General features: G+C 37.9%; 1 protein-coding gene across 6 annotated transcripts in view; it reads right to left on the reverse strand.

Annotated features, from left to right (window-relative positions):
- TGFBRAP1 (transforming growth factor beta receptor associated protein 1) overlaps positions 1-12,202 on the reverse strand; it is a 40,312-nt gene that overhangs the window by 12,235 nt on the left and 15,875 nt on the right. For all 6 annotated transcript variants that reach the window (XM_074815140.1, XM_074815145.1, XM_074815144.1 and 3 more), the window contains exons 5-6: positions 7,606-7,688; positions 1,203-1,544 (exon numbers count right to left, since the gene is read on the reverse strand). In XM_074815140.1, coding sequence (XP_074671241.1) covers positions 1,203-1,544; positions 7,606-7,688 — 425 coding nt within the window. The remainder of the gene's footprint in view (positions 1-1,202; positions 1,545-7,605; positions 7,689-12,202) is intronic.

A 12,202-nucleotide genomic window follows, 5' to 3' on the forward strand; every position in this document is an offset into this window, starting at 1 on the left:
TCAAGTGTTTGTAGGCTGTTTTTCAGAATCAAAGGAGAGAAGTTCTGTCCTAGAAACGTGTCTGTGTGTCTCCTGTCTCTAAGGCAGTTTCTAGTTACTAGTTCCAAGTTAAACAAACTATGTGTCAAATTAGAGATTATTCCCATGCTGTTCTTTGAATTTTATATACAGACTTAACACACAGCTCCAAATAATAAATATTGCTCCAATAGCTAATCAGGTGTCATTAAATCAATTTTTTAATGATGGTTTTACTCAAAACTTTTACTATCAGAAAAATTTCTTTCTTTACTACAACATGAAATCAAGTCAGGCAAGGAAGAGCTTTTACAGTGCCATTGCAGAGGGTTTTTCTGTGTACCATAATAAAAATAAAGCTACAGTTCTGTAACAGCTGTTCTTACGGAACGATATTCTGCCATTCACATTTGTGATAGTTTGCCATGCAAACCATAGTTATCAAGAGGATTTAACAAAACACCTGAAATAAATGAAACTACCCTAAATCTAACCACAATTACAGACTCCTCACTGCTGTAGTTGCTGCTACTGCACCACACCGTTTAAAGATTTAAGAAATTAAATCCAAGGCAGAGACACTGCCTACGACTGGAGTCTGTATTTTACACATTTACTATCTAGTGTTTCCTGCTTAATGACTAACAGCCAATTCTCCACCTGCTGGCATTTCCAATTTGAAGTCATTTGCAGTCATCTTAAGCAACTTCCTTTGGGTGGATCAGTGGGAGCACAGAAAGTATGCAATTCAAAAGTAAGATCTCTTTCCCTGAATAATCAACTACAATTTTAAAACCGTTACCTGGTTAATAGCTTCTACCTAAGGTAGTGCATGCTTTATGGCATCTTTTCATTCTGTCTGAGTACCGCTACTGCATCATTCAACTCTCACATTGCCACAAGGGCAAACAAATCACTTTTTTTTTTTCCAAATTTGTACCAATCCTTTACTTTTGTGTTGGACACAAACTTTCAGGGAGAACTCTGTATTTACCAGCATAAGACAAAATGCATTTCCTTTACCTTAGACTGTCAATTAATACCTTTTCACCAACATTTTTAAATGTTGACAAGTCAGGCCAAACTGTCTTTTGGACATGAAAGCACATGCTCTAAAAGCCAACAGCACTTAAGACAAATTTTCCTCTGGTCTCAAAGGTGCAATACTCAAAAAATCCACTCACTTTTTGTGTTTCTCCAGCCAGGCAGCACTATCTGTTAAAAGACAAAAGTTCTCTGAAACTAGCAGGTCCAGCAGGCTTTCATGATTTGCCTCTGCATATAGCTTGAGTAAAGCTGTGTCAATATCTTCCTTGTAGCCATTTGCAACCTCAGTGCTGCGGACTTCATTCAAGTAACTCATGAGGAATCTTTTGCATTTTGTCATCTTCTCCTGGTCCCCTTGGGTCAGCTGGTTTAGGTCCGCGTACTCATGCAGAGGGGGATGAGACCGTATAAATGAAGAGGAAGTAGGCAACAGGAAGGGGTAGAGAGAGATCAGCTCCCGGACATCAAGCTGGCCGCTTCTGCAATTACAGTGTCAAACTAGATGAAGCAAAAAGAAAGAAAAAGTATACATAGGCACAAAAAAATAACATACCGGGAATGTGTGCTCACATATGGTTAGAGTCAGGACACTAACAGGTTGTCAGCTTCTGAAAGTTATTGCCTCTATGCTGGAGAAAACATATTCAAAACAAATTTGGATTTTTTTTTTTTTTGCTATTTCTATCCAAACGTGTTTATCACTCTTTTTCCTCCTCTAGATATTGAAAGCTCTGAGAATTCAGAGACTGGCCAGCTTTTTGCTTTTGACATCTCACAGCTGTTCTGTGGCATATACAAAAATCAGCTGAATAGCTTTAGTGCAGTTCCTAGGACTGTCCTAGACTTCATCCGTATACTATGGGAGCTAGTCTTCTGATGGAAGCAAAAAAAGTGGAGAGTGAACCCTTTCAGGCAAGGCACAAAGACTGTGCATGCGTAATTCTGTAGAAAACAGCAGCTTCCTGTAGAAAACTAAAAGCTTTCAGAACACGTGTTCGGATGATGAAAACATTCTCCCTAACCCTGAAATGCCCCAGATTCCTCCTTCGGCTCACTTCTTAAGGAGGTTCTGAAAATGAACTGTGGATACTAATTATGCATCTGTCTAACCAATAAGTAGTAGTCTATTGTACGGGCATAGGTCTCAGGTGTACATTGGCCAGATACTGTGGAGTGGTTTTTCCACTTTGCATGTCAAGAGCATCTCTACTTTATCCATGAGCAAGCTGTAACAGCGATATGCTACACAAAACATTCTTCTTTCAGCCTAGATGGATGAAGTTCCTCAAGCATTTGAAGAATAAAACAAGAAGTTTTCACACACAGCAAACAACTCCCCAGCTTTCACAGACAGAATGACTCCTCCCAGGCCTTGCTTTAGAAGAACAGCAAGAAATCAGTATTTATATTTTGTTTCACTGTCAAGAGTCATTATTCAGAATTCATCTTCCAAGATGAGCATTCCTGAAATGCAGGAGATACTGTTGCTGAAAGAAAAACATCAAAAGGAAACTGACAGTTCCCTAAAAGAAACCCTGGTTAGTTACTACTTTGTTGCAAATAAAACTTTTAAAAAATAGTTCTTATCTGTCCAGTGATCAGCAACCTCAAAAAGCCTTTCCCTTCACAACTTTGATTAGAAAGAATTCCAAAAAGAAACAAGTTATAGCCGTGGAAGTAGATGAAAGAGCAGATTCTTGCAGGCAATAAAGTGTGAAAGATCCTCACAGGCAGGGTCATCCCTTCCCTAACGTAACTATAGCAGTGGGGCATGCCCCCAGTTGTTCACTTCTTGCCAGAAACCATTCAGGAAATATGAACTAGTAGGAAGCATCACCATAGGAACACCTATTTAGAACTTTTAAAAAAGTAAATACTGTCCTTTGGCTACAAAAATGTATACCAGAAGAACAAAATTCTGGGAGACAGCAGCAACCAGCAAATTTGAAAGCAGCAAGTATCCTGTTCCAGAACCTAGTGACTGCAAAACATGGGAACAGCAACATGAACAATAGAGGACTAGAACAGAGAAAAATCTCACAGGAAGGCTTCCCGTGTTCAGAAGATGTTTGAATAGCAAAGTTTTTCTGATTCCTACACAGAACTCCTACTGCCTAAAAACCACTTCTACATTAAGGCCAGCCTCTAAGAGTAAAGGATTCATGCCTACTTTGCAGATTTCTGCAGTTGAAATGTCCTGTTAATCACTCTTTTTAGATCTGATATTTTGTTTTGAAATTCTTAGATCTACATTATGATAGCACTCACAGGTAGATGAGGACTTTTTTTTAAGAGGCAGAATAATCAAGAAGTAGCAAGGTCTGTCAGTGGCATGACCTGATGGTTCAAAGAGCATTTGGACTTTCAGTATGAACTTGTTACAGTCATCTAACTGCAGCTTTGGCTAGTCCAACTACTCGTAAAAGTTCAAGACCTGAGGACCACCACATAAAATGTGTTACATGAGATGTATTAAACTAGAAAATTAACCCTATTTAAAGAAAGAAGAGATTTATTTTTTCCCTCCAAGGTTCTTCACTGATTTGTTTTAGAACAAAAGCTAACCCATAACTTGAATAGCATCAAAAGGCTACTCCAGTGCAGAAGCAAGGAGTCTTGGTAAATCTGCAGAAATTCAAGTATAAACACTGATTCCCTTGCTGGCTAGGCTGTCAAATATTTGGAGATGGCCTAAGCTTGAGATGGAGACTATGACCATGGAGGCAGATGAAGAAGTTAATAATGCTGTATTTAATGTTAATAAGTTTTAAAACATTTTCCAACTTCTACAGTAGCTTGTGCATCCCTTCATCTTACCAGCCAACTTTTCCTAGATAAGGAAGCAGTCAGCTACTTTACCTTTGAACTTCATAGATTCTGGCCTTAATGATCATCTGTTTCCAAAAGGAGAATCAAAACCAGCTTTCAACTCAGGCTAGCCCAAACCCTGGGCTGTGAATCACCAGTGGTTCTCTCAGCGGGTCTGACTCAAGCTCACGTTGTACAGTTTTGCTATCCCCACAGCAATGCTAATCAGCAATCAAGCAGCCTCCTTAAAAGCACAGTATGATCCAGAACAAACTTCTTCAGAAAAATACCAAATACTAAACAACGACCCCAGCTGTAACGGATGGTTAACGTCAATCTCAAGTCTGATGGCTCCTGGGATCTGTGGGTGTCTTGTGCCTCTTGCCACCACATTTGGAGAAAACAGTTTAGGAGCAGCTACAGAACACCTCATCTCTCAAACACATTTGAGTCTTCAGCTTCTAGCATCTCAGGTTTAGTAAAACATAGCTAGCAACTTATCACAAAGTAGAAAACAGGCTCTTAACATTAACAGCTTGACTTGTCTTAAGAGGAAACTTCCCTCTGAGTAATTCTGCATTAGGGCTTCATATATACAAACAATGCAACAGGCAGACTCTGTAAGTTTTCAGGAAACTTAGGTCTAAATTCAGACCCTTAAATTTACAGATATCAGACATGTCAAAGAAGCCTACATGATTTAGCTGTTTTACCTAGATCCCACTGGCTATAATAGAAGCTTATATTCTTGAATCACATTTAAGATGCAAATCTCATGCTTCTTATGTCTCCAAGTAAAATAGCAGCAGCTTTTTAACCTTTCCAGTGTAGGAGAGACTTTAGCTGTAAGTCCCTCTATAGCCTTTCCCAGGTGAGACAACAACGTGAAAAAAACTAACATTTCGATTTGTTAAAGAGCAACAAAGTTTAGAAAAGTTCCAGTATGTGACCTGGCAGATTGTAAGCAACATCTAACCAGTGAAAGGACATAACCAAACACACTGGAGAGAAAGGATGTCACTGTGACAGCTACCAACATCTCAGCAAGACATCTAGAATTCAGCAAATGGCCTGCTAAACGTCATTGTTTGGTCTAATTGCATGAGAGCCTCCAATGATAACAATATGAAATAACAAAAATATATAAATCACAGCTATATAACACAGTCACAATTCTGTTATTGCTTATAACAGAATTTGTCAGACCAAAGAAGCCCCTCTGACAGCCCACTCAGTTTAAGGTTAACAGATGCAGCTAAAGAAACTTCTCCTTCCTTTGTTGAACTATTTGAGTTTCAATAAAGCTACCACTTCCTTCCTTTTTGTCAACCTTCTTCAGTATTCCGAAGCATCAGCATAACCAAAAGGAACTTAGCAGGAAAGTATTCCTCATAAAAGTTTCAGCATTTAAGAACTATTCAGTATTTAAGAACTGTTAAGCATAAGATATAACTGTATCTCGACAAGAAGGATTATTGATGCAAGAAAGTGGGACCTTTAGTCCAATATAATATTTTTCCCTGCTAGCCTGTAACTGACATATTTTCTGAGGAGTGAGACAATCTCACTTCATATTTGGCCAGAAGTAGACTCACATCACACCAAGTTCTTGAAGGTACTCCTGTCACTCTGTTTCACTGCTAAATCCATCTTTTCTCAGATAGGCACCAAGTTTCCCTTTGGCATTTTAAGACTGAAATTATTTCTGACTAACGCTAGCTTGAACACCTGCAGAGCAACATGCAGGGATGGGAGGAAGTGCTTGCATAGACTGCCATTATCTTTCCCATTTTTTCTTTGAGCATCAGTAAGTCTAAAATTAACAAGACTGAGTGTATATTGGGGTATAACCAGATATTACTCGAACTGGGTGTTCACCAGGGCTGAAAATCAGGGAACCTGGATTCCATAAGGAGTTTTGCAGAGTCACCAAAATACTCTGAATAGCTTATGTATGGCTGGCCAGAAGAAAAGCACAGAAAACTTATCTTTGCTTTCTCCCCCCAGCAGAATTCAACAATTCATGAACAGTTGTTCTGCTTTGGAAGTGCAGCCTTTAGAGGAAGGGAACACCCTGGGATGCCAACTCAGCTCCAAAATTCATGCCTGGCCAGCACGTTTTCTCATGAAGCATGTTTGTTTCTATAGAGGAGCTCCTACAATCCTGTTCTTTAAAGCTCATTTGTCAGATGGACTGCTAGTTGGATGAAGGCTGCATAACTGATCTTGGCTCCTTCCACAAGATGCTAGAGCTCCCACAGGATACACATCCCCCTTCTCACTGCTTTTAAAAGATCCTTGGGCCACTGACAGCAAGGCGGGGCCCCCAGATTAGACCCCACAGGGCATTATTGCCGGGCAGGGTGGAATAAAGTGATAGAAAAAAAGATGAAGTGTCAGCCATAGTCAAGACAGCTGCAGAGCTGTACAAGTCTGGCCACCAAACCTAAACAATGAAGACACTATAGCCAGTACAACCTCAAGCTATTTTACCAAAGCTGGCCACACTGAAAAAACTGAAAAATAAGTCCATTGGAAAGCCACATGCAAGGGCTTTGTGGGAATGTTGTAAAGGATTCCTAACTATGCACAGCTTGTACTTCTACTTCAGATACACAACAGAGCAATGATTCAGTCTACTGTTTGGAAGATTACAGGGAAGAGGAAGATTGCAAGTTGCTCACTAATGCCAAAAATTACAAGGTGATACAGAAAGCGGTTGTGGCCAAAACAAATTGCCACTAAATGCTGTTCAGGCCTTTCCTGCCATTCCCTAATTTTTACTTAGCATACACTGTTTAGTCAAGCCCAGTGTCTCCCATTATCCTGGTGAGCAGGAGGCAAAATGGTGAAGTCATCATCAGTAGTAACATTCCCCAAAGCTTCCTTGATACATTTCTATAAACTCAAGGACAACTTTTTTGCTATACTGTACACACAGTACACAGTAAATTGCCTAACCGTAATCCTATTCCATAGATCTAAACGGATTTAAAGTGAATTTCAGCTGATAACAAAGAGAGTTATTTTATGTGGTCAGCATGGATTACACTAACTAGATGGTGCCCCATCACAGAATGAGGCACAGCTAGCAGAAATGAAATTATCAGATAAAATAAAGATAATGAGCAGCACTTTTTGAATGAAAGCAGAGTACCAAGGTCAATTTGTAAACAAGTGACTGCTGAAACAGCTAAATCGGGAAGGTTAGTACAGACTTCAAGAACAAGTAATCTGTCTTCTGGAAAAGGCCTAGCAGAACAAGTGTTAAAACAAATTCAGTATCAGCACCCTCAAAAAATTTAGTGCAATTGTGTCAATAACATTTAAATTGTAACTAGTATTAAATTGTAACTTTTTGTTAGAATTTTTTTTTTCTTTAAAAAAACCCCCACCACCAGGTAATGTTCATGCTGCAAATCACAGCACAGGCTCAACAATAAAGCCTTAACCTTCATGGGCATAAAGTAAAAAAATCTCCACTCATACAACACTCAGATTACAGCCTTAATGCTACTGTATGTTAGTTTACCAAAAAATCAGATGCATTAACTCTGCAGTTATAAAGTTGTTTCAATGTTACACTGTTTTCAGTCCCAACAAAACCATTTTATCACAGTGAACTCACATCTGCATCAAAAAAACCCATTTAAGCAATAAGCTTTTAAAACCAAGAATGCTAACTCCTTATTTAAAGAAGATAAATTAATAAATTTCTTGTCACACAATTACCTGAAGAGTTCTTTTGCTTCAAGGAACTGAAGCTGTGCAAACTGTATAAAACCTGCTTGCTGCAGGATTCGTTTGTACATTACCTATGAAAGAGAAGGGGGAAAAAAAGGTTTATTATATTTGTAAGGAGTTATTTACGTAGTGCTACTCACTACTGCAATAACTACCTGCCAAAAACACCAAACACATGATCTTCAGCCAGACCTGTCAAGTTACATGCAAAATCAAGCCTTGATCCTCTATGTTTTAAATTGTATGTACCTGAATATACTGAATCTGCTGCCCAGACTCAGTTTCTTACACAAAAGTGTGTGAACACAACACTGTTCATGAGTACTTACTAAAAGCAAAGTCAACAAATAGCAAGTTTAAGTTTTCTTATTCAAACAATGACTTATCTGACACCAGTCTGACTTGCCTCAAATTTTTGTTCATGGTATTTGCAAATGGAAAAGCCAACGGTCATCTTTGAAGGTCCCCAGGCTTCAGCAGGTACAAAAAGTATTTAAACTCAAGGGTGGTCCCACTTGATCACACACAGACAACTCTCTCCCCATTTCATCTCACTTCTGCAGCAATATTGCTGGTGATTTTCATAGTCTCATCCCCTAGCTGATGACCATATTTCTGATTTTCTGCCAGTTTGGGGGTTTTTTTTGGTGTTTTGGTTCTTTTTGTGTGTTTGTTTTTTTTAATAAAAATACTTCCAAAGCAGTTCAACTTATCCAATATGCAGTACATTACGCAACGTACATAAAAATACTGTTTAAAAAGAGAAGCACAAGTAAATCATATGAAAAGCTACGAGTTATGAAGTTTTACAAGAATTTCACTAGAAAAAGAACACAAAACTACTTTTAAATGCTAGGTATTTATTTAATCTGAATGGTCAGTTAGTTACCACGAGATCAAATGAAACCCTTGTGTGCAGAATATTCCCAACAGAAAAAGAGATTTACTAAAAGCAAGGAACCTAAACTGTGTTCTGCAAAGCATCCAGTTTGTGACAACACTGGTATTTTGCAAATACACCTGGCTATATCCACAGCCCCTCAGCTTTCCCTTCAACTTTCTCATGAATATGCAGCTTTCCAATGTTTAACAGTGTACATGAATGCTGTTATTAATAACAGACTCCCATTTTGAATGAAAATACCCAGAGAAACTGCAATACATTAGCAATGTATTCCAGGCAGGAATTGCTAAAGAGTGTCAGGCCTCAAGTAGGGTAGACTGATATTATAACTGGTGATGTTGCACCTTGATTAAAGATTGTGGATTTACCAAAATAAAAGCTTGGTTTAAATCCATTTAGTCTGTGCATGCTGTACTAATGGATTATTTTAAGGAAATACTTAATCTTGATCATTTGCAAGTCATTAAAACCATTTGTAAGGTTGTGGGACTTTTCTTGTCACCCGCTGTTGGGGAGAGAAGGGGAAACAGAGGGAAATGCTATCTGGCACACCTTTTCAGACAAACATAACAATACAAAAATAAATGAACAATACTTCATGACATCTTTATATTAATTAATGTTACCATGCTTTACATCCAAGTGTACTAATTCAAAATACGCTTAACTAAAACTAAAAGGGAATTTCATTACAGTAATAAAGTAAAGCAATCTGAGGTGATTAACTCACAAAATATCCAAATCATTTTGGATTTACAACTGCGTTATTACATCAATAAATGGTAATCTGTGAACTCATGAATACCCATCTGGTCACATTCTTAAGGATGCTGGTAAAGGATTTCAATCTACAACTATCTGCACCTTGTGGCACCAGAAAAATTTCAAAAACCTGGCCTCAGACTTTCCAGAGAGGATTGAAGTACGTTTCTTACCCTGCTAACTAGTATCAAAAGAAGGTTGGTTTTTTAAAAAATCTGTTTTCAATCTTTGCAATGGAGTGACCACTAATATTTACATATTTAGTGAATTAGGATATTGAATTAAGTTTGAATTGATCCAAGACACTGAAAATACCGCTTTGACTGTAGACCTTAGTCTGTACAGCAATCTTTTCAACTAGAAGTTGAAATGAACTCATTGGTAGTCTAAGTATAGGCCCAAGGAATCAGTTTTAAATTTGACCTGGTTAAGTGATATTCACTTTCATTTAAATGTTGATATATCTTCACTTGTCCCTTAAAGCCACACAACAAAAATGCTATAGAATGTCTACAGACAGACACTTTTCCAACTTTTTAAAGATGCAGTTATGGGACAGGGAATATCCAGGTTGATTTTTAGCTGACAAGATAAACATTAAGATGTCCTCTGGTAAAGTTCTGGAAGCAACAGACCAGACTGTCTGTGGACAATATTCAATATTGTCTCTTCCTCACAGGTTTTTAAAAACAGACTAGACCTATATGCCAACCACACGCAGTTAACTTTTGTTTATGACAGAAAAAACATCTTGAGTTCCCCCAGAATACCAGAACAGGCTTCTTCTAAAAAGGTACTAAGTTACACCCAGTCAAAATTCAACATATTATTTATTCCCCTATCATTTTTGAAGAACCATTGTAGGACTTCAAGTGCTTTGGGAAAATTCTCTATTGCTGACTGAATTCACATTAAAAAACTAGCTACAAAACCACAAAATAAGATTTGCGTTAATTCGTATCTGAAGAAGCACTAGGAAACAAAGATGACTGCTGAAGCTGCTATAGCTCTAGCGAAGCCTTAGTTCTCTCAACTGCTAGAAAAATCCTTTCTGAAGTGGTCAGAATTACCAACTAGATTGCCAAAAAAATTTTTTTCTAGAAAGTCACTTCAGTTTTTGGTCAGGTTGGGTGAAGCTAGTAAGTTTTTTGAAACTAAAAAGGAATTAGAAGGAAAAAAAAAAAAAAGAGATACCTATGCAAGATGTGTGTCAATCTAACCAAGGTCTTCACTACCATCAACCATGATTTCTGCAAACTTCAGCTGTCCTGAAAAATTAATAAGTAGTATTCAGTCATTTCATGGTAGCATGGTAGAAAGGCCTTTGTATTCTTCTACCAAAAATGATATTCAGCAAAGCCATCTCCTTGCAACACTTTTTCTTAGCATTTTCTATCTAGCAGTAATTCTTGATGTTCATAGACAAAGGAATTTTCATATAATATGGCAGAGATAAATTTGCAGTCTGCAGGGACCATGGGTTAAATAACAGAGCTACTAATGCATGACCTACTTCTTTCCAATAACTAAATATTGGCTATACAAATAGTTCTGAGAGTACAGTACCGTTTCAATCCCACTATCATTCTGCATTACCAGCATATATATGCTGATGTAGAGAGAGAGCACGCACGTGCGTATGCATGCAATGACAATGCAGTATTGAACTGTAGGAAAAAAATGTCATCAAAAACTGTCCTATAATGCCATGACTGAGTTCAAGTCACACATAAGATGTCAAAAGCCATTGCAAACTGCAGAAATTAAAGCAGCATGAGATAAAGAGGGCACTATACTACATGTACGAGACAATTACTATCACTCTTCGTATGGATAAATTACAGTGGCTGGAACAAGTGTCTTAATAGCAAACCTATGCATTCGTTCCCACTGCTCATATAAAATGGCAAAATAAGGCTGTGAAAGCGTCAGCTACTCAGGAATCAGTAAAGCTTGCAGAATAGATACCCAAAGATACCTATTAGAAGATACCTATTATGTATCTAGTATCTGATGAAGTCTTAGACAGGAGTTAAAAAGGAGCAACTATGTGATCAGTTAAAGTATGCCAGAGAGACGTTGCAAAAGACATATATAAGGCATGTAATTTGGCTGAAGTCCATCAGATTTGTATTATGTGAGACTACAGTAAAAGAAAGTCTGATGTGCTTGTAACAAACCTGTAATGACAGCATTACATATCAGAGGCACATGAGAAAGCAAGTTCAATGTCTTACATTTCCAACTACAGGTAAGCTCTGAAAATTGGATATCTCAACAACTAAGCCAAGTTGAGTCATTTCAATACGGGTCAGTGGGAGACTCCATCAATTTAAGCTGGTTAATATCAGTTTACAAATACTGCCCAGAACCAGAACAGGCTATTTTGCTTGCCAGTAATATCCTTTCTGTTTTACAGCTGTAGCATTGACTCAGAATAACTGAACACCCTTAAAAGCATGTTAAGTTAGAAAGAACTTACAATATTATTGGAAACAGTAATTTCAGGGAGACAGACATTGTGCACATAAGATACACGTAAGCAGAAAGTAACTTATCCTAAAGACAGAAGAATCCTAAACGCAAGAAAACTTAGGAGGAATGAGATTCTACATCACACAGTTCATCCTGTGACAAAACACAGAAAGATATCTCCCATATTAAATCTACACAAACTGGTAAGAAATAACTGGAGAATTAGAGGTCATCACACATAGAAGACATTGATTAGATCATGCATCCTGTCCTCACAGAAGGATTTTTGTTTGCTTCTTTAAACAGATTGAAAAGGAAAAGTTGGAAGTGAAGATGCAAAGCAAAATATGCTGGAACCTGAACTCTGTATTTACTAAAGACTTTTCAGCTTCAAGTGCTTCCGGATAGTTGTACCTTACCAAAAGGATGGAAACACTTTTCTGG

This window comes from Strix aluco, chromosome 2, assembly GCF_031877795.1.
Source record: "Strix aluco isolate bStrAlu1 chromosome 2, bStrAlu1.hap1, whole genome shotgun sequence".
Lineage (NCBI taxonomy): Eukaryota > Metazoa > Chordata > Aves > Strigiformes > Strigidae > Strix > Strix aluco.